This window comes from Brassica napus, chromosome A7 (genome assembly GCF_020379485.1).
Source record: "Brassica napus cultivar Da-Ae chromosome A7, Da-Ae, whole genome shotgun sequence".
Lineage (NCBI taxonomy): Eukaryota > Viridiplantae > Streptophyta > Magnoliopsida > Brassicales > Brassicaceae > Brassica > Brassica napus.
In genome coordinates, this window is record NC_063440.1 from 18,498,727 (window position 1) to 18,519,386 (window position 20,660).

The 20,660-nt window shown below is 35.3% G+C and overlaps 5 protein-coding genes and 1 non-coding gene across 6 annotated transcripts; 4 read left to right on the forward strand and 2 right to left on the reverse strand.

The window, feature by feature from the left end:
- The first annotated feature begins 1,800 nt into the window (after nt 1-1,800).
- Nucleotides 1,801-4,771, forward strand: LOC106353268 (beta-galactosidase 15-like). Its single transcript, XM_048735569.1, has 12 exons — nt 1,801-1,857; nt 1,954-2,097; nt 2,181-2,269; nt 2,347-2,452; nt 2,553-2,640; nt 2,716-2,834; nt 2,914-3,075; nt 3,183-3,483; nt 3,560-3,669; nt 3,773-3,994; nt 4,069-4,280; nt 4,384-4,771. Exons 1-12 carry the CDS (start codon nt 1,801-1,803, stop codon nt 4,769-4,771), a joined length of 1,998 nt encoding a protein of 665 aa, XP_048591526.1.
- Nucleotides 4,772-5,701: 930 nt separating this feature from the next.
- On the reverse strand, nt 5,702-8,281 carry LOC106353270 (pentatricopeptide repeat-containing protein At3g61520, mitochondrial-like). Its single transcript, XM_013792990.3, has one exon. It carries the CDS (start codon nt 8,074-8,076, stop codon nt 5,788-5,790), a length of 2,289 nt encoding a protein of 762 aa, XP_013648444.2. The 5' UTR covers nt 8,077-8,281; the 3' UTR covers nt 5,702-5,787.
- A 317-nt stretch (nt 8,282-8,598) lies between these two features.
- On the reverse strand, nt 8,599-11,089 carry LOC106353271 (3-methyl-2-oxobutanoate hydroxymethyltransferase 2, mitochondrial). Its single transcript, XM_013792991.3, has 6 exons — nt 11,072-11,089; nt 10,562-10,990; nt 9,542-9,748; nt 9,322-9,468; nt 9,168-9,221; nt 8,599-9,085 (listed from the first exon to the last, which is right to left on the reverse strand). Exons 2-6 carry the CDS (start codon nt 10,967-10,969, stop codon nt 8,858-8,860), a joined length of 1,044 nt encoding a protein of 347 aa, XP_013648445.1. The 5' UTR covers nt 10,970-10,990; nt 11,072-11,089; the 3' UTR covers nt 8,599-8,857.
- Nucleotides 11,090-14,087: 2,998 nt separating this feature from the next.
- LOC106353272 (proline iminopeptidase-like) lies at nt 14,088-16,450 on the forward strand. Its single transcript, XM_013792992.3, has 10 exons — nt 14,088-14,406; nt 14,474-14,610; nt 14,688-14,861; nt 14,937-15,173; nt 15,261-15,361; nt 15,436-15,508; nt 15,600-15,668; nt 15,749-15,856; nt 15,948-16,073; nt 16,157-16,450. The coding sequence occupies exons 1-10, from the start codon at nt 14,103-14,105 to the stop codon at nt 16,349-16,351; spliced, it is 1,524 nt and encodes a 507-aa protein (XP_013648446.2). The 5' UTR covers nt 14,088-14,102; the 3' UTR covers nt 16,352-16,450.
- An 809-nt stretch (nt 16,451-17,259) lies between these two features.
- On the forward strand, nt 17,260-17,332 carry TRNAE-CUC. The gene has a single exon. It is a non-coding gene; the product is annotated as a tRNA-Glu (tRNA).
- Nucleotides 17,333-17,523: 191 nt separating this feature from the next.
- Nucleotides 17,524-19,300, forward strand: LOC106353273 (reticulon-like protein B6). Its single transcript, XM_013792993.3, has 5 exons — nt 17,524-17,908; nt 18,195-18,375; nt 18,481-18,622; nt 18,801-18,870; nt 18,959-19,300. The coding sequence occupies exons 1-5, from the start codon at nt 17,704-17,706 to the stop codon at nt 19,123-19,125; spliced, it is 765 nt and encodes a 254-aa protein (XP_013648447.1). The 5' UTR covers nt 17,524-17,703; the 3' UTR covers nt 19,126-19,300.
- The last annotated feature ends 1,360 nt before the right edge of the window (nt 19,301-20,660 follow it).

Here is a 20,660-nt window from a genome sequence, read left to right on the forward strand (position 1 = left end):
TTATCTATCATGTTGAACCAGTTTGAGCAAACAAAGTTGAACCAGTTTGGTTCATGTTAGTTTACTTTGAGTTCCATCTCAATCATGGTGTTGCTCTTTATAAACAAGCGATTAAAAGCTATGAATTCCATCTCACTGAATAAAATTAGATATTTTACCAACTGAGTCTGTGCGACTAACTGAATATTAAGGTAAAGCGTATATTTATATATGTATAAGATAACTCATAAAAAAAATTTGGTTGACTAATTATATGTTAGTTAAAGTAGTTTAAGTGTAATGATAACATTTATTCAATGTTCATACACAAATTTGATTAACACAAACAAGATATTTATTATATAAAAAGAGAGGTAGTCAAGACAATTATTTTTTTATCTTCTTTGTAAAAATAGAAATTATTAAAAAATTTATTAAAATTAAACTGGTTTAAAAATTAGATGAAAATATATAAATAAATATGATTTTTTTAAGATTTCCACTATTTACAAAACAATTAATTTTTCATATTCAGACATGTTTTAAGATATAATGAATTGAAAACAAATTTCAACAGCCAAACTACATCGATTCAGATTTTTTGGCATAAAATCTGTTATTATCCAAATCAAATTTAAGTTAAAAATCAAGATAAATGTTTTTATTGGTTACAAAATTCACAAAATTAGTTAAAAGATAAAAAAAATTTATACTTAAATAATATGACAGCTACAGTATTGCTTTTTCGGAATATCTATAATTATCCATATTATCTCTAGGTAACGATTTTATACCCCTATAAAAGCTTTGTTTCCTTTCATATTTCTTCATTCAAAAACCATTCTTCTAAGTAAATATGGTTTATCTAAGATTTCTTTTATGTTTTCTTTTCGTAAGTAGTGTCTATGCCACAATCGTTTCTCATGATGGCCGAGCCATTACCATTGATGGTCACCGCCGAGTTCTCCTTTCTGGTTCTATCCATTATCCTCGAAGCACTCCTGAGGTATTTAATCTACCTTACATCAAACAGTATGTGTGGTCTTAGTCTTTTATGTTTGCTACTAATTATAATTGTTTTTTGGTTAATATGTTTAGATGTGGCCGGATCTTATAAAAAAAGGTAAAGAAGGAGGTCTTAATGCGATCGAAACATATGTCTTCTGGAATGCGCATGAGCCTACTCGCCGTCAATATGATTTTTCTGGAAAATTAGATCTTATTCGATTCCTGAAAACTATTCAAGATGAAGGATTGTATGGTGTTCTTCGCATAGGACCATATGCATGTGCTGAGTGGAATTACGGGTAATATACTAAAATGGATTTAGATAGTCTCTTTAAGTGCAATATATACCAGTTTAATACATTTTGATAATAAGTTAGTTTCTAGTATGGTGATAGAACGGTTTTCCATATAATGTTTTGGTCGATAAATGGTCCAATGAATTGATTTTATTAATTAGTATACCAAAACTTATGTATCGTAAATGTCAGAACTAGTCTTTAATTATAGTATATATTTTTTAATAAATTATCATAATGAGTCGGCTTCTTGTATTTCTTGTATGATGATATTACTGTATCTCATGAAATATTTTTGACCTGCAAATTTTTTAATTATTTTAAACAGAGGATTTCCAGTTTGGCTGCACAACATGCCTGGAATGGTGTTCAGAACTACAAATAAAGCATATATGGTAGTCTTACCTGATGATCAATATTCTTTTTATCATATATGTAGTATTATTTTTAATTAAATTTTATATGAATGATCTATGTATAGGATGAGATGCAAAACTTCACAACTATGATCGTAGACATGGTCAAGAAAGAAAAATTATTTGCATCACAAGGAGGCCCAATTATTCTTGCTCAGGTAATCGATTCAATCTTTTAAATACATTATGTGGTGTTTTGTAATGTTATGTACAATTCTTAACAATATTTTTTTTTTGTTTTATTAATCTTACAGATAGAAAATGAGTATGGAAATGTAATGGGACCCTATGGAGAATCGGGTAAATCATACATTAAGTGGTGTGCAAACATGGCTCAGTCTCTTGATGTTGGTGTTCCATGGATAATGTGTCAACAAAATGATGCTCCTCAACCTATGGTAATAAGATCAGTCTAGTTATAATTAATATTTATCTAATATATTCAAAGGTTAACTATTTTAAATCGTTTTTGTTTTTATAGTTGAATACATGTAATGGCTTTTACTGTGACAATTTTGTACCAAACAATCCCAACACTCCTAAGATGTGGACTGAAAATTGGACCGGATGGTTAGTTTTATTTTCTATTTTTATTATTTTGTAAATATTTTATCATAATATATTTATTTTGTCTTCTATTTGTTTAGGTTTAAGCAATGGGGTGGTAAAAATCCTCATAGAACAACCGAAGATGTTGCATTTTCTGTTGCAAGATTCTTCCAAAGAGGAGGAACTTTTAATAATTATTATATGGTAAAATATAATAATGGAAATTTAAATTATTTATTAAAACAAGTTTACAGAAAATCGACATTAACTAGAAAGAGTAATTGAAATGTTTTTATTATTGTAGTACCATGGAGGCACCAACTTTGACAGAACCGCAGGTGGTCCATACATCACAACCTCATATGATTATGATGCTCCCCTTGACGAATATGGTAAATTTAAAGTATATTCATATATAAAAATATTTTATAAGTTTCTATTTTTACTAACTTGGGAAAATCTATTAGGTAATTTGAATCAACCAAAGTACGGACATTTGAAACAACTTCATGATGTTCTTCACTCTATGGAGAGAATTCTCACATACGGAAACATCTCCACAATTGACTTTGGAAACTCCGCATCGGTGATATTCTTGTTATTTTTTTATCAATATTATATATGTTATTCTTGAACTAATTACTTATCATGAAAATATTACATAGGCAACTATTTATAAAACCGAAGAAGGATCAAGCTGTTTTTTTGGAAATGGAAATGAAACTTCAGATGCAACAATTAGTTTCCAAGGAGAATCTTATGTTGTCCCGGCTTGGTCTGTTACCATTTTACCGGATTGCAAAAATGAGGCTTTTAACACCGCCAAGGTTCTTTATTTTACATTTTCTTGTGTGGATTTTAAAATTTCATACTAACAACTATTATTCATTCAAAGTTGTAACCAATTTTTTTTTTGTTGGTTTTATATTTTCAGATTATCACTCAGACTTCAATGATGGTTAAGAAACCAAATGAAGCTGAGGATGCCCCTTCAACTCTGAAATGGTCATGGAGACCAGAGAACATGGACAACTTCCTTTTGAAAGGAAAAGGAGAATCTACACAGACACAACTATTTGATCAGAAAGTAGTAACCAATGACCAAAGTGATTATCTATGGTACATGACTACCGTTAAGTTTAAGAAACGAGATCCAATTTCGGGTAAAATCATGTCTCTTCGCGTCAACAGCACTGCTCATGTCCTTCACGCTTTTGTCAATGGAAAACATATTGGTAAGTAACTCAAATATATGTTTTACAAATCTCAATAACACCAATTTACCAAAAAGTCTTTGATTTATATTTTTAGGTAATCAACATGCTGAGAATGGAAAATTTAACTATATATTTGAGAAAGATGTGAAATTTAAGTCTGGTCGTAATGTCATTGCTCTTCTTAGCATAACTGTGGGACTTGCAGTAAGTTCTTAGATATTATTTTATCTTGTATTTCTTTTAAATGTTAAAAATCTTTTTTTATTAATTTTAACTGAAAATAAAATCTGGTCAATTTTTTTTATAGAACTATGGTGCTTTCTTTGAAAGTAAGCCGGCTGGAATCACTGGACCCATTTTTATTACTGGAAAAAATGGTGATGAAACTATTGTTAAGGACTTGTCTGCTCATAAATGGAGCTATAAAACTGGTTTAAATGGGTTTGAGAACCAACTCTTTAGAACGGAATCAATGTCTAAATGGTCAGTTGAAGGTGTACCGTTTAACCGAACCATGACTTGGTATAAGGTAAATAGATGTTATTATCTATAAGATAACAAACCAAATACTTGTTGATTTAATTATTACATCTTGTCTTTCAGGCTACATTCAAGGCTCCCTTGGGAAATGAACCAGTTGTTGTCGATCTTATGGGACTTGGAAAAGGTACAGCATGGGTCAATGGAAACAACATTGGACGTTATTGGCCGGCATTCATTTCAAGCGAAAATGGTTGTGATGTAAAATGTAACTATAAAGGGGCTTATCATGCTGAAAAATGTCTGACCAATTGTGGAGAACCCACACAAAGATGGTACATTTTCCACATCTTATTAGATTCTAGAATCATATATTTTAATGTTAAAATCTGAGAAATATTTACTGGGATTTTTTTGCTTTGTTCTTTTCTTGAACAGGTATCATGTCCCTCGTTCTTTCTTGAATGCACAAGGAGATAACACACTAGTTTTGTTTGAGGAGATGGGAGGAAACCCATCGCTTGTCAATTTCCAAACTACTAGAGTGGGAAGTGTATGTGCAAACGTCAACGAGAAAAAAATTATTGAGCTTTCATGCGATAGAAAACCTATTTCTGCCATCAAATTTGCATCATTTGGTAATCCAAATGGCAATTGTGGATCTTTTGAAAAAGGAACTTGTGAATCAAGTAAAAACACGGTTGATATTCTCACACAAGAATGCGTTGGAAAAGAGAAGTGTTCCATTGATGTTTCTACGGAAAAGTTTGGAGCACCAGATTGCAGTGGTGCTACTAGAAGGCTCGCCGTCGAAGCTATCTGCTAAATGTTTTTCTAGATTTATATTTTTTTATCATATTTCCAAACTATGCTATATTTTTTCCGGAAGATTTAAGTATTTTTAATATTTATGGGTGGTTGCTTCATTCAATATAAGAACACAATTTTATATACATTTTACACAGTCATCTTTTTTTCCCAAAACAATCATGGTCATTTCTTCTCTACCATCCTCACTCTCTCTCTCTAGAAAATTGAAAAATTGTTCCCTTCAATATTTATTATTTTTCAATTAATATATAACACAGACTAAACTGCGGTACCTCAGTTGATAAATAGCTAATTTTAGTTTATTAAGATACACGAGTTCAAATCTTATTGTGACATTTTTTTGTATTAAATAAAATTTTGAGCGTACAACCAATCACAAAATGATAGAGAAAAGAAAATCTTGACAGTACAACCAATCACACAAAATGATGGAGAAAATCTTGACCGTGCAAAATGATTGAGCTACAGAACCGGTTAGATGCAGAGTTTCTACCGGCTCAGATGTGTTCCGTGAAGTTCAAAGAATGGATAGCTGTTCTTGCCACTCTCTTACTTCCACCATTATATCATGACACTTGGAAAAGCATGACCAAAATTTATATTTATTTTTTTCACGAGCGCAGGTACTTTATGATATATTCCGGTCTGTTCTACGGTTGTGGAAAGCATATAGCATGATGACATTTGTTTCCATAACAATCAAAACACCCATTTGGTAACCTCTTTAAAATATTGTTCTTTGTTTCAGTCTCACTTGTGGTTAGCTCAGTACCATGACTTACTCCAGATCTTAGAGGAGAAACTCTCAGCCACCCCACGAGAAGGAAGCAGTAGAGGTTCCATCTCTTGAATATAAAAGTATATTTTATTTTTGGAGATTTTCTCACTTTTTCAATCTTTTATTCAGGTTACTAAAATTGAACAATAAATCAAAACATAGGGAGCCATTTTGTATTCTATTAAAGCAATGAAGAATCGAGGTAGATGATACAAAAACCAAATCATCACAGACTAAAGACACGGAAAACTGAAGTTTTTCTCGACCTTATAACCAACAGGGTAACCTTGCATAAACTGTTTAAGCTTAATCAAATCATCAGAGCTAGTGAGACGCTCCATTAAAATCTCCACGGTGGTCTGATTTGCTTCACAGGAGGACTGGTTCATTTCGTCCATTAGCTTAAACAATGTCTCCTTTTGGTGCACCTCATTAAGACACTTAAACAAGGCATTGTAAGTTTCCACATTCGGTCTCACCATCTTCTCTTTCATTTCCTCTTTCAGAGACATAGCTTGTCCGAGATTCCCCGCCTTGCAAAACGCGTTTATGAGAATGTTGTATATCACGGTGTTCGGACTGACCTTTGAGCGCGAACCCATGTCATTGAATAGCTTCAACGCTTCGCTTACATCCCCAGCCGAGCAATAAGCTTCTATTATCACTCCATACGTCACAACGGTTGGATGCAACCCGTCTTCTCTCATATTCTCCATCATTTTCTGAACACTCTCGAAGTCCTTGAGTTTACAGAAAAACGAGACCAATGTGTTGTAAGTGATGGAATCTGGTTTCATCTTTGCTTCCTCCATATCGGTTAGCATCTCATAGACTTTCTCTCCGTTGTTCTTATCACAAAACAGCCCAATAAGCATGTTGTACGCCAGCAAATCAAGAGAGAACCCTGACTGTTTCAGTTTCTCCACCACTCTAACCGCGTCATGATCTCTTCTAGCTTGGCACAATCCAGATATCAAAGCGTAATAGATCTTTGCATCAGGTGAACAACCATCTTCCAACATTTGGTCAAACAGTCCCATAGCGTTTTCTACATTACCAACGCTGCAGTAAGCATGGATCAACGTCGTGTAAGTAACCACGTTCCCTTTCAAGCCTTCCCTTTGCATATCCGTAAAGAAAGCAATCGCCATGTTCACTCCATGGTGCCTGCACATTCCGCCGATAAGTGTATTGAGAGTGACAACATTGGGTTTAATCCCATCCTCCTTCATCCGAGACACAACTTCTTTAGCCGTCTCAAGCTGTCCCGCTATGCAATACCCACCAACCAAGCAGTTGTAAGTAACCGTAGTTGGCGCACACTTCTCTTCCGTTTTCATCTTCACCAACAGCTCCTCAGCTTCCTTCATCCTCCCCACCTTACACAACCCGTCGATGAGAGTGTTAAAATGAATCGAATCAGCTTTAATCACACCTCCATCATCAGTTCTCTTCCCACACATTTCTTCAAAAACTCCCAGAGCTTCATCAACCCTCCTTGACTTGCACAAAGTGTTAATAAGAATCCCCAACGTCACTACATCAGGCCGAATCTTCATCTCGTCCATCTTCACAACCACATCATTCATTATACTAATCTCCATATTCCTTCCCAAAACCGTCAACAACGCATTGAAAGAAGGAGCTTGAAGCGGAGCAGCCCTGTTCTTCATCATACCGCTCAAAACCTCCCACGCTACATCTGTCCGAGCATTTCTACATAGACTAGTTATAAACCGAGTCAACCAAACACAGTTCGGAGCCACACCATGAGAACCAAACCTCGAAATCAACCCAACAATCTCCTCTTCCTTCAAAACCCTTCCTCTCCAAACCTCATGGAAAACAATATCAGCAGTGATTCTATTAGGACGAAAGACCGATCCTTTACAAAGCATTTCGTCGAGCACCTTGAATGCATCATCCGCTCTCTTATTTCTGAACAAAACATCAATCACAACGTTACGAACTTGCGTGTTCTTCACGCCCGAATCGAGCCGTTCGTAGACGAGAACGGACTGGTCCACCATACCCATACGCGAAAACCATCTGATGAGAAGCTTAGTGGCGACGACGGTGAGCGGGATGCTCTTCTCCGTGGCGGTCTCGTAGAGACGGAGAAGCTTATCCTTTGCGTCGGGTTCGCTACCGGCGAATTCGATAGCCGATTGAAACACTAAAGATAGACACTCTTCGCGGCGGTTCAGAGACTGAGATTTCGCGTCGAGGTAGTTCAAGAAGGAGACTGCTAGAGAGTAGGATCCGAGACGGCGGGTGATTTGAGAGAATGCTGGAGGAGGTAGAGAGGTTGCGAGGAGAGAAGAAAGCGTCTCGCTTGAAGCCCAATCGTGATGTGGGATGTTACGGAGATTCTCTAGTAACCGGGCTTCCACTGATTCATGGCTCTCCGGTTTGATTCCGGGAGGTGGGTCAGCATCGGCGGAGAATCTACGGAGGAGTCGGGGATGGTTGAAGAGATAGTAGGAGTTCCGGCGACGGGAAAGAGATAGCAAAGTATTCATCTTTTCAAAGGTTTTGAAGAAGACGACGGCCGCCGGGAGAAAGTGAGGCGACTAACTCTGATCGGCGGGTTTGATTGGCACTCTAATGGGCTTTAATGAGGCCTTTGCACATATTTGGCCCAAGAAGGATTATTGCATTAAGAAGAAAAAAATATTTAATATAGTATTTAAAAATTTTGAAGTGGTTTATTTCAAAATTTAGATGATTAAAAATTAATAAGATTTTTTAAAAAAATAATCTATAGTTTCGTTTACACTATAGTTTCTTTTAAAACCACAAAAATAAATTTATATATTTAAATGTCATCAAAACATTTTAAAATCAAGAATTTTTTAAAAACTTTATTTTTTAAGCTATTTTCATAATATAAAAATTTAGTGCTGTTATAAAAAAAATAGTGTATTTAAAATATTATAAATTTCTTAAACACTACATTTAGAATCAAAGAAAAAACACTAAAGAATTGTGTATATATCTAAATTTGGGGCAAAAACTCTTTCTTTAGTAATCAAAATCAGAAGAAGAAAAAACTCTTTTCTTGATCACATTGAGGACAAATATTTATTTTTCAAAAAAACTCTCACTTATTTTACCAGTCGTTGATATCACCCTGAACTGAACTCTGAAAATACAACTCTTCTTATCGCATCAAATGCTATCCAGCAAAACTTCTAAAAAGTCCTATTAAAGGACTTTTATTTCTTCAAACCATGTCTGACTACTCAAAATAAGGTGCCTGAGAGAAGTTCTACAGCTTTGTCACTGGGAAGACAGTGAATCTTAAGACTCCATCTTCTCAGCTGATGCTGCAGCATCAGAAGCAGCTTTATCTAGTCCCATTTTTTGTAACTCGCTTAAGAACCCGTCCAGGTCGTTTGAGGAGATCTTGTAAGGGCTGTGAGAAGGACCTGGAAACGTGTGTTTGGTTACTTCTTCCTTATACTCCAACAGTGCTTTGTTGATCACTTCTCCTACTTGAGCGTACTGCTTGCAAAACTTTGGAGTCACCTGAAAATGAAAGTGAAAACTATCAGAAAATGAATCGTAACTAAAAACATGATGATGGTGGTTAATTGGTTCAGGATTTGACCTTAGCATGATGTGGATGCTGCATCATTCCCAGAAGATCATGATACACTAAAACCTGCAGCCACAAACCAGAAAAATATGACAGTTGATTGATCAAAACCGTAAACGTCTAGTTTTGCTCAATAAGACCAATGTAAAAGAGTGTGAAAACTAACCTGCCCACTGCAGAAAGGGCCAGCTCCTATGCCAATGGTTGGAATATGAAGAGCAGAGGTTGCAGCAGCAGCCACAGGAGGCGGAACACATTCTAAAACAACCGAAAAACATCCAGCTTCTTGTAAAGCCATTGCAGTTTCCACAACCTAATCCCCACCAAAAATAAACTTGTCTTCAAAAAAGGAAATGAGCACAAACATGAAAATCTTAGTTTCAGACCTTAACAGCACTAGCTATGTTTCTCCCTTGTGGTCTGAAACCACCAAGAACACTGATAGCTTGAGGAGTCAACCCAACATGTCCCATAACAGCAATCCCTGCTTCCACAATGGATTTTGCAGCAGTGATCCTTGAAGGTGATCCTCCTTCAAGTTTAATAGCATCCATTCCTCCTTCTTTCAACACTCTAACTGCACTATCAACCGCCTGACCATCATGTAAACCAAAACTTAATCAACCAAACTAATGCTTTGCTCAAACAATACAAGTCCCAAAGAGCAAAAAAAACACAGCTTGGTGATGTTCCAAAGAGATTAGTTAAACAAAAGCATCCACATTTCAAGTGTAATTAAAGGGTTATCAACCACCGCCTGCTCATCATTCAGACGAGAACCTAATCAACCAAACTGGTGTTTTGCTCAAACAATACATGTCTTAAAGGGCCAAAAAAATACAAATTGGTTCTGTTTCAAAGAGATTATCTAAACAAAAACATCCACATTTCAAGTGTCATTAAAGGGTTATCAACCGCCTTTTCATAATTTAAACTAAAACTTAATGAATCTACAAAATAATTCTTTGCTCAAACAATACATGTCTGAAAGGGCAAAAAAAAAAACACAACTTGGTGCTGTTCCAAAGAGATTAGCTAAACAAAAGCATCCACATTTCTATACTAGAAATTCTAGTCTAATTAACCGCCTGATCATCATTCAAACTAGAACTTAATCATCCAAACTGGTGCCTTGCTCAAACACTGCAAGTCTTAAAGGACAAAAGAAGACGCCTTGGTGCTGTTCCAAAGAAACTAGCTAAACAAAAGCATCTACATTTCAACTGTAATTAAAAGAGTTATCAACCCCCTGGCCACCACTTAAACTTAACCAACCAACCAAATTGGCGTTTCGCTCAAACAATGCATGGTCTCAAAAGGACAAAAGAACACAACTTGATGCTGTTCCAAAGAGATTAGTTAAATAAAAGCATCCACATTTCGACTGTAATGAAACGCTTATTCACCTGATTAGTGCTGGACTCGTATGTACCAAACGGCAAATCACCGACAAGAAGCGGCCTTTTAGCTCCGCGAGCAACGGCGCGGCAATGAACGAGCATCTCGTCCAAGGAGATAGGAAGAGTGGTGTCGTAGCCATGAACAACCATGGAAGCTGAATCCCCGACGAGACAAACATCGATTCCAGCCGTATCGATGTGAACGGCGGAAGGGTAGTCGTAACCGGTGACGACGGTTATCGGCTCGCCTTTCCGATGTTTCTGCCTCAGCTGCGTGAGAGTCACTCTCTGGTTCGGGTTTTGCGGTTTGGGTCCTCCGTAAACTGTATTCTCCGGTACGTTGCTCATAAACCGGGAGGCGGTTATGGTTCTAACGGCACGGCGAGAGCAGCGACTGACGAGCGAAGAAGCCATTGTCGTCGATTGAAAACAGAACTGAAAATTAATTAAAAAATTTAAACACTTTTAGGTAAAAAATCGTTTCTTTTTTAAATAAAAACGATGTTGGTGACTCACGCGCTGGTGACTCTTGATCGAGACAGAGAGTAGAGAGAGTCCTGTTTGGTAATGTGATGACAACATATCATTGTCAGACTATCTACAATGGTCAAAACTTTCAACACCTTAATTTTCTACTTTTAACACTCCATATTATTTTCTTTTTTTTCTACCTAATTATTCAACATCCATTTTATTTTTCATCTCTACAATATTTTTTTAAATAAAATTCAACACCATATTCCACTTTTTTAATTCATTTTTAAATTAATAACTAGTACATATTAATAATAATTTTGATTGTGATTAACTTTAACAAAATAAATGACATAATTTTTAATATATGTTCATAAATAATTATTTTTAAAATAATACTTAAATAAATATTATTAAAACAAATTACATTACGAAATTTCAAATACACACAATAAAAAATGATTTCGAAATTGGTAATTGTTAGGATTTTAGTAGTTGGAAGGATAATTTGTGGAGTTTTGCGAAAGGGTTATTGTTTTGACTTATTTTTGACACAAAATAGAATAATAGTAATATTATAGTCAAAACAGATTTTGTTTTTCTATGTCGAAATCTAATAAACCAAGTCTCTATTTATAGAATAGGAAAAGTTATGAATTTTGATATTTTTTTTTGTAAAAAAATATTATTTAATATAAAATAATTGATCTCAAACATTTTGATGAGATAAAAAATTTATGCAATCTAAACAGTTAATAGTTTGCTGACACTTGCACCAATCAGATTTATTGTTTTTAAAACCAAAAAAAAATTAATATCGACAACTTCCCTCATCTTTGTGTAGATGAGAATGACCCAAACTAATCTGGTGGCTGTCCAAATTTTGTTTTTCAACCTGTTGAATGTAATCAACAAAATTGAATCCACGTCACTTTCTTCACTTATTCAACAGGTTCATTGTGACTATTCAACCGTTGAAAAAAACTTTCAACAAGCCCATTGTGACTAGTCTCATGATTGAAGTCAAATATTTGTCTCACTCGCTATACGTTGTTGGTTGGTCATTGTCTGAATTCTTCACTCGCTTACTCATATTTCTGAGAATCTCAGGACAATGGAGAATGAATTGTACTTGGATGGTGAGGATTGCCTTTTTCATCGTGATCATCTCGGCAGAAGCTTCCATTCACGAGTACAAGAACCAAAGCTTCACTTCGGAACTAAATGGTCGCTACTTCCAAGGCGGAAGCGAATGCCTTTATGCTTCTAACACCTTTTCTTGCTATACATGTTTATGGAGTTCTAAGTTTGTGCATTTGGTATAGTACTGCTTGCAGACGGAGTTATTCAATTGTATATGTGTTTTCCTCGTTTGGTTACTTTTTCTTCTCAATATATATGATATCTAGACGATGCTTAGCATTCACATGTTTGCTTGACGAGTGAGCAAGTAACAAAACATCATCATGCATCATAGCTCCATTGTATATAACACTATACCTGATGTTGTCTTCCTTTAGGTGTGACGACGTGACGTTCGTGAGGACGCTGAATCTGTTGGGAAGCAGAATGTAATGCAGTCAGCCACAGTTTTGGTTGAAGCAATTATACTTGAGGGGAAAGACCGTGATCGAATTGGGTCTACCACAGATCTTGATCCAGTTATTTGTTGCACCCGAGAGCTTGTCCATTCTGGTTCTTGCAATCTAAGTTGGTTTATTAATAAAAGTAAACAATACTAATGGTTTTACGAATGTATTATTATCAAATAAATACAAATTATGTTTATATATAAACTTTAATAAATTATATAAAATATAAGTAAAAAATACATTAAACATAAGTAAAAATTGTATAAACTATAAGTAAAGTATTATTTTTAAATGTGAAATTTCATATCAAACTGTGATTTTAGTAAATTGTGATTGATTATAGTCAAATATTGGTCATAATATTAACAAATATTGCTAAACAATTAAGTTCATAAAATTATCTTTAATAAATATTAATGGAGTTGAATTAGTTTATAAATTTATATTATATATATATAATAAAATAAAAATATGTTGTTTAAAAAAATTAAGGCATTTAAAAGTGTTGAACTAGTATTGCTATTATCGGAGAAAGAATAGTTTGGAAGAACTCTATGGTTATTTACGGGGAAAAGTGGCTCCTTTTAAAGAATTTTTTGGCTTCATGTCGCTATGTTATCTCTTGCTCGGGCTAACTTGGTTTCTCATGTTGGTGAAGGATATAGGAGGTACAAGTCAGATTCACTAACATATTTGTTATTACTCTTGGCATGTGTGAGATGACTGCTCAGTACTTTAATTACTCTATTTTCAACTCGACTGGAAGAAAACCAATGGAACTTACTTTGTGGGCTGTGAGATTGTAATGCTCGTTATAGTATCTTCCACACCGAACATTCTCTGCAAGTCTTATCGATTATCACATCAGAGACCGTTTACTCTCGTTACAATCGTCACGACCCGCAATCAGATTCCAGTTCTCTCTTTGAATTGTAATTTGGTTCTATTAGTAGTCCAAATTTGATGTATTTTTTTTAGTTCTTTTGTGAATTCAACCGTTCACGTATAAATATATATTCTAATTTTAAAACAATATTTTTCAGAAGAAAATGGTATAAATCTTAACATTTACATCAAAATAGAAAAATATCATATTCACCATGAAGTCAATAACAAGGTTACTCTAATATCAAAATCAAAGCTTTCCTCGTATTGATATGATCATCTTCAGTTTAGCTCACCTTCATGTTTTTACGTGCTACATTCCTCAATGATGTCTCTAATGCTACTGAACCCAAACTAAATTAAGGTTTCGAATGTTACGAACCGCTCCGCCCCGCACCGCAGTTAACAGTAATAAAAATTTCTACATATACCATATATCTATACGTTTTTATAACTGTTAAAACCGCACTGCAGTTGAACCGCTTGTCCCGCACCGCTCAATCCGCAGTTTTCATTCGGAGCCTAAAAGTTGAAAGACCTTTTTGGATAAAAATCATTTCTTTTTACCAGAAAAGCAAATAAATAAAAAAAAGAAGATGTTGGCCATTCACACGCTGCTGACTCCGATTCCTAGGAGGAGGATAACGATTCCAAAGTTGACTCCTTTCATACTCTCTCCATCAAAATCCTTTGGTGTAATCAACTTCTACCGTCTCCGGAGATCTCTTCGAGTAATCACTTCCATGGCTGGATCAGGATCCGCCTCCACGCCGGAGCACGTAACAGAGAAGTGGTTTTCCGTGCCGGAGCTCCGGTTGCGTAACCATCGCTTCTCAGTCCCTCTCGATTACTCCAAACCTTCTCCCAGAATCTCCGTCTTCGCTCGAGAAATCGTCGCCGGTAAAGCTTTTAAAGATCAAACCTTTTCAATGATGTGAGATTGAAATGTTTTCTCTTTTTGTGTTAGTTGGCAAAGAGGAGCAGGCGTTGCCGTATCTATTGTACTTACAAGGCGGTCCTGGATTCGAAGGTCCAAGACCTAGTGAAGCTGGTGGATGGATACAACGAGCTTGTGAGGAGTTTCGTGTCATCTTACTCGATCAAGTACCATACTTTTATTACTCTTCTCTGACTTTTGGAGACTTGTAGTCTTAGTTGTTTGTGTGTTTGGTCTTGTGCAGAGAGGAACAGGCTTGTCAACTCCTTTGACGTCTTCCTCTATGCTTCAGTTCAAATCAGCTAGTGATTTAGCTGATTACTTGGCTCACTTTCGAGCTGATAATATAGTCAATGATGCTGAGTTTATTAGAGTTCGTCTTGTTCCTAACGCTGATCCTTGGACTATTTTGGGTCAGGTAATAATGAGTTGTGTATATTACACGCTCTTGTGATTTGATTTTGTTGTTCATGTGGATTTGGTGTTTCTGCAGAGTTTTGGTGGCTTCTGTGCGTTGACTTATCTGAGCTTTGCGCCTCAAGGACTTAAACAAGTGCTGATAACCGGAGGAATCCCACCGATTGGTAAAGCATGCACAGCGGATGATGTGTATGACGCTGGTTTTGAGCAAGTTGTTCGTCAGAACGAGAAGTACTACAAGAGGTTCCCTGAAGACGTTAAGATTGTTCGTGAACTTGTAATTTACTTGGCTGAATCTGAAGGCGGAGGGGTGAGGAAGGAGTCAAAACATTCCTCCAATTTCACTGACCAGTTTAGTTTTAGTTTAATTACTTGTGTTTGAATTCTTTGTCTTTAGGTACCTCTTCCATCAGGAGGCATCCTCACTCCTCATGGTCTTCAAACTCTTGGTCTTTCTGGTTTAGGATCAAGTACTGGTTTTGAGCGCCTGCATTACATGTAAGAGTTCAGCTTTTTTCATCAATGATCTCACTTTGTTCTGTGTTAAACCTTGCCTTGTTAATTGATCATAGGTTGGAGAGAGTATGGGATCCTATTTTAGTTCCTGGATCACCAAAGCGTATTAGTCACTTCTTCTTAAACGCTGTAAGAGAATTGCTGTTATTCTCAGAGTATTATCTGTTTTGCGGTGGAATCAATAGAGTCTGATTATATGCTTGGAGGATCTGTTTTGCAGTTCGAGACTTGGCATTCTTTTGATACAAACCCACTCTATGCTCTTCTCCACGAGGCTATATACTGCGAGGTATAGTTTCCTCAATCACCCATCTTCTTTCCTGTTTTACTCAGTTCCTTTGAAAGTTCATTAATTGGAAAGTTTGTCAGGGTGCTTCCTCAAGATGGTCTGCTCATAAATTACGAGAAAAAGTTGAGTGCAAATTCGATGCAGTGAGAGCAGCCAAAGAAGGCCAAAATGTACTCTTCACTGGAGAGGTGACTAGTTTGTAATAGTTTTATTAAATTCTCGGCACTCACTCACTCACATTGCCTAGCTAAATAAGAATCTGGATTGATTTTTCTGCAGATGATATTTCCATGGATGTTTGATGAGATTCATGCCCTGAAACCATTCAAAGCTGCCGCAGATCTCTTGGCGAAGAAAGAGGACTGGCCTCCATTATACGATCCTGCTACATTAAAAACCAACAAGGTCTGTTTCAAGAGTCTTCATAATTTGTTTCTTATGGATCAAACAGTTTCCTCTTGTTTTTCACATGATTTTCTTTTATGTAGGTGCCTGTTGCTGCGGCGGTATACTATGAAGATATGTATGTAAACTTCAAGCTAGTGATGGAAACAGCTTCTCAAATTTCGAGTATAAGGCTTTGGGTAACGAATGAGTTTATGCACTCGGGTCTTCGTGATGCTGGAAGACAGATTCTTGATCATTTGTTGGGAATGATCAATGGGAAAAAGCCTCTCTTTTGATGATCTTCTGCTTTGTGACATGTTTGTTTTCTTCTTTGTACTCTATTTGAGGATTGAGTAAAGAAAGAAAGATTAATGAATAAGAAAGTCTTTTGAATTTTTGGACTCACTTTACCTTCCTGTTAATGTCTAGGGGTGGGCACTTTACCCGATATCCGAAGTGGCACCCGAACCCGATCCGAAAAACCCGAACCGAAATCCGAACCGAAGTTGCAAAATACCCGAACGGGTATTGAATAAGGAGAGATTGGATACCCGAACCCGAACGGATAATACCCGAACCCGAATGGATATCCGAAGATAACCGAATATATGTATAATTAACCTTATATTTCTAGTTTATATCTCTAATTTTATATAAAATATTTATATTGATACTACACATACTTTAAGTTCATATGATATACATACAATTACGAAAAAATGATTTGCTACTCACTTAAAATGCATGTCAAGTTTTTTATTTAAAAAATTAACAAAAAGTTACATCCAAAATTAAAAAAAAAATAACTAAATTAATGTCTTTTTAGTTTTAAAATGTTATGTCCAAATCTATTAACCATTCAATCTATTAAAAATAAAAAATTAGTTAACTGAAAGTTATATTTTTAAATACAACAAACTTAAGAAATGAAAATTTTAATTTTTTTTTCAAAATCTAAATATCCGAACCCGATCCGAAATAACCGAATCCGAACTAAAAATACCCGAACCCGACCCGAAGTACAGAAATATCCGAACGGGTTCTAGACCTCTATACCAAAATACCCGAAAATCCGAAATACCCGATCCGAACCCGAACGGGTACCCGAACGCCCACCCCTATTAATGTCCATGAAGAGGTTTTGCACTTACAAGAGGACAGAAGCGAGAACTAAATTGAGACAAGTTACACGGAGTAAACAAAATCCGTTGTAGTCTAGCTGGTCAGGATACTCGGCTCTCACCCGAGAGACCCGGGTTCGAGTCCCGGCAACGGAGGTTCTTTTTTAAAATTTAATTGGTCCGAAATTATAGAAACGACGACGGTTTAGTCAGAAAATGAGTGAGCCGTTGATGTTCAGATTCAGTGATCCATCTGTTGACACGTGTACAGAATCGATTCAGACCGTGTCGGTTACTTTAATGAAAGGTAATAAAAGTCGCACCAAGGCACTAACTAGCATTGGGTTGCCACCACGTTCGAGGCACTAAACTTAAACGTCTGTTTTATTTTTTTCCTTATTCGAAGATTAACGCCGTTAAACGTAACTTCGTGGTCCGGGTACACCGAACCTAAGGCTCGTACATATATATATGCCTCAATAAACCTATTCTCAGTTTCTCACCTCTCTCTTTACGTTGGATCGAAAATGGCGGAAGAATCGGAGAAACCTGTGCACACGGAAGAGTCTCTGATGGAGAAGATAGCTGAGAAGATCCACGATCATCACGATTCGTCGTCGTCGTCGGACTCTGACCACGAGAAGCCGGAGTCTCCGTCGGCTTTGAAGGCGAAGATATACCGTTTGTTTGGGAGGGAGAAGCCTGTTCACAAGGTTCTCGGTGGTGGCTTGCGTACGTTCTCTTTCTAAATCTCCCTCTTTTAATCTCAGACACGAGTTTGCGTTGTCGGAACCGACACAATGTGCTTTGTAATAAGACAAGTTATATGCATCGAAACTGTTTATCATGTGAATGAATGATTAATAGGATCTGGTCTGTGTATTAAAAGTTTTGGTTTTTATTAGGATGGTAGAGTCTGAGATCGTTGTTTTGCTTTTATTTCAATCCATCCATGTCGTATGATAAAAGATTTTGACTTTTCTTATTGGGTTTTGATTTTGAACTTGTCTCTGTGCAGCCGCCGATGTGTTCTTGTGGAGGGATAAAAAGCTCTCAGCCGCTGTTCTTGGTGTAGCTACTGCCATTTGGGTTCTGTTCGAGTTGGTTGAGTATCATTTCCTGAGTCTTGTGTGTCACATTTTGATATTCTCCCTCGCTGCCATGTTCTTATGGTCTAATGCTCATGCCTTCATGAAAAAGTAAGCTTCTTCTTTTTTTGCTGACTTAATCCTGTTACAAGTAAGAACTTGTAATGTTTATTTCTTTGCTTTGTTTACAATGTTCAAAAACTCTTTTGTTTCCAGGTCTCCACCTAAAATTCCTGAGATCCAAGTTAAAGAGGAACATTTCCTTCTGATTGCTTCTGCATTGAGAAACGAGCTGAACCAGGCCTTTGTTATCCTAAGGAGCATTGCGTTAGGAAGGGACTTGAAGAAGTTTCTGATGGTATGTTTATGCTTGGTTCGTTGATATTGATATATGTATGTCTATAAGTTAAGACCTATTGCAACCTACCCATGAATCTTTCGTGATTGTAAGACGTCCTGGTTTCCTATTATATGGTTATCTTGTGAAAAACTTGTATTTATTTGTGTTCAATGTGCATTGGATGTTAATCTCTCAGGTTGTGGTTGGGCTGTGGATAATCTCGGTTGTGGGCAACTGGTTCAACTTCTTGACTCTTGTCTACATCTGTAAGTGTACCAATAACAAGTTTTAAAGTTGCATAAAGCTTTTTGTCTTCTGATTGTTGAATCTAAATTATGTGGGGAAAAAATATAGGTTTTGTGGTGCTGCATACAGTACCGATGCTGTATGAGAAACATGAGGACAAGGTGGATCCAGTGGCAGAGAAGACGTTGAAGGAGCTGAAGAAACATTACATGGTTTTCGATGAGAAAGTTCTTTCTAAGATCCCTCTTGCTTCCCTAAAAGCAAAGTTGGGTTAGAGACTTTATAATGAAGCAACCTCTCTATATCCCCTTTGACGTTTTGCTTTTGTGTCTTGGGGCATTTCTGTTTCTTTATATTTTTACACAAGACTCGAGAAGAAACTGTTACTCTGCTTTTACCTGTGTTCATTACTCTCATTTTGCGAGAGCCTTTTTTTCATTTTTGGGGTTATTTGATGTGAACGATGAGATGATCTATACTATACTAAAAGGAGGATATAAGCTCCTTTTAGAGTGTTCACATAGGCACAAAAAATCGTCCAATCAGAGAGCTCGAAGTTGCTACGTCATATCATTTATTTTTTTGTAAAAAATAAAAAAACAATGCAAAGTAGAGGATCGAACCCGGGTTAGTATGACATAAATATAGGGCAAATACTACTAAGCCATTGAAACTTTCTTGGACACATATACAAGAATCACTAAATATGTAATCACACTCTTATGTACATTTACAATAATATGGATTCAATTTTCAAGACTCCGATAATTTGTTTTGTAAAAAAAAATAATTAAGTGACTAAGATAATATATTCTTTGAAAGTGTGAGAACATTGACAAATATGAAAAGACATAGATTTTTGTTTTCATGAAAAAGTTAAAATTTTTGTAAAAGTAAGTTTAACATATAAATTTTCGTGACAAATATGAAAAAAAACATAGTTTTTTGTACAATTTTGACAAAACAACTCAAAACATAATTCTCTAATGTCTTAATAAAATATTATTTAAGGATGCGATTTTTAAATATATCAATTCAATAAATTTTGTAATTTATAGACAAAACAATAACACAACAAATTTTGAAATATTTATTTAACCTATCGATTTCTTTTCATGAGAATCCAACTAAAGAAGATAGAAAAAAACAATTAGATTTATTTAATTATGATTTTATTAAATTTTGATTAATTTCAAATTGTAAGAATGTATCTTTTTGAAGTTACAAGAAAATAATGTTCTTTCTTTATTACACTAGCATTATATATAGATTCTATATACACAAATAAATATAATATAACAACATAAGCTTGCTTTCCCCGATTCATATGAAAACTTTTAAGTTATCCACCAAAACAAATTAATTAAATCAATCAAATTGTTAGAATATAACAAATTAATATATAATTTTATTTTAAATTAAATTATTTAAAAAGTGTATTTTCATTAAAAACAAAATAATAAATAAGTAAAACTGATTTAATGGTAATTTTTATGACATATATATATTATGTGAAAGAAATATAAGCTTAATATGGAAAAAAATCTTAAATACAAAAAACTCTAAAATTAACGAAAAAACAAATAAAAATTAAACTATTATATCAATTGAAAGCTTCTTAGACAATATTAATAAAATATTTAAGCGATAATTAGACAAATTTGATTTTTTTTTAGCCAAAAGTTTATTATTAATTAGCATCAGTTATTTCAAGATGTTTAAGAAATGATGGACTTAAATGATATATGAATTATGAATAGTAATACTTTGTAAAGCTGACTTAGATAACACATCTGCACATTATTTTCAG

Coding starts and splice junctions, on each gene's coding strand:
- LOC106353268 (XM_048735569.1), top strand. CDS start 1,801: ATGGTCAAGAAAGAAAAATTATTTGCATCACAAGGAGGCCCAATTATT. Junction 3,484..3,559: donor TGTCAATGGAAAACATATTG/GTAAGTAACTCA, acceptor TTATATTTTTAG/GTAATCAACATGCTGAGAAT. Junction 3,670..3,772: donor GCATAACTGTGGGACTTGCA/GTAAGTTCTTAG, acceptor TTTTTTTTATAG/AACTATGGTGCTTTCTTTGA.
- LOC106353270 (XM_013792990.3), bottom strand. CDS start 8,076: ATGAATACTTTGCTATCTCTTTCCCGTCGCCGGAACTCCTACTATCTC.
- LOC106353271 (XM_013792991.3), bottom strand. CDS start 10,969: ATGGCTTCTTCGCTCGTCAGTCGCTGCTCTCGCCGTGCCGTTAGAACC. Junction 9,749..10,561: donor ACGAGTCCAGCACTAATCAG/GTGAATAAGCGT, acceptor CATGATGGTCAG/GCGGTTGATAGTGCAGTTAG. Junction 9,222..9,321: donor GCCCTTTCTGCAGTGGGCAG/GTTAGTTTTCAC, acceptor TTGTGGCTGCAG/GTTTTAGTGTATCATGATCT.
- LOC106353272 (XM_013792992.3), top strand. CDS start 14,103: ATGTTGGCCATTCACACGCTGCTGACTCCGATTCCTAGGAGGAGGATA. Junction 15,362..15,435: donor TTTGAGCGCCTGCATTACAT/GTAAGAGTTCAG, acceptor AATTGATCATAG/GTTGGAGAGAGTATGGGATC. Junction 16,074..16,156: donor CTACATTAAAAACCAACAAG/GTCTGTTTCAAG, acceptor TCTTTTATGTAG/GTGCCTGTTGCTGCGGCGGT.
- LOC106353273 (XM_013792993.3), top strand. CDS start 17,704: ATGGCGGAAGAATCGGAGAAACCTGTGCACACGGAAGAGTCTCTGATG. Junction 17,909..18,194: donor GGTTCTCGGTGGTGGCTTGC/GTACGTTCTCTT, acceptor GTCTCTGTGCAG/CCGCCGATGTGTTCTTGTGG. Junction 18,376..18,480: donor GCTCATGCCTTCATGAAAAA/GTAAGCTTCTTC, acceptor TTTTGTTTCCAG/GTCTCCACCTAAAATTCCTG.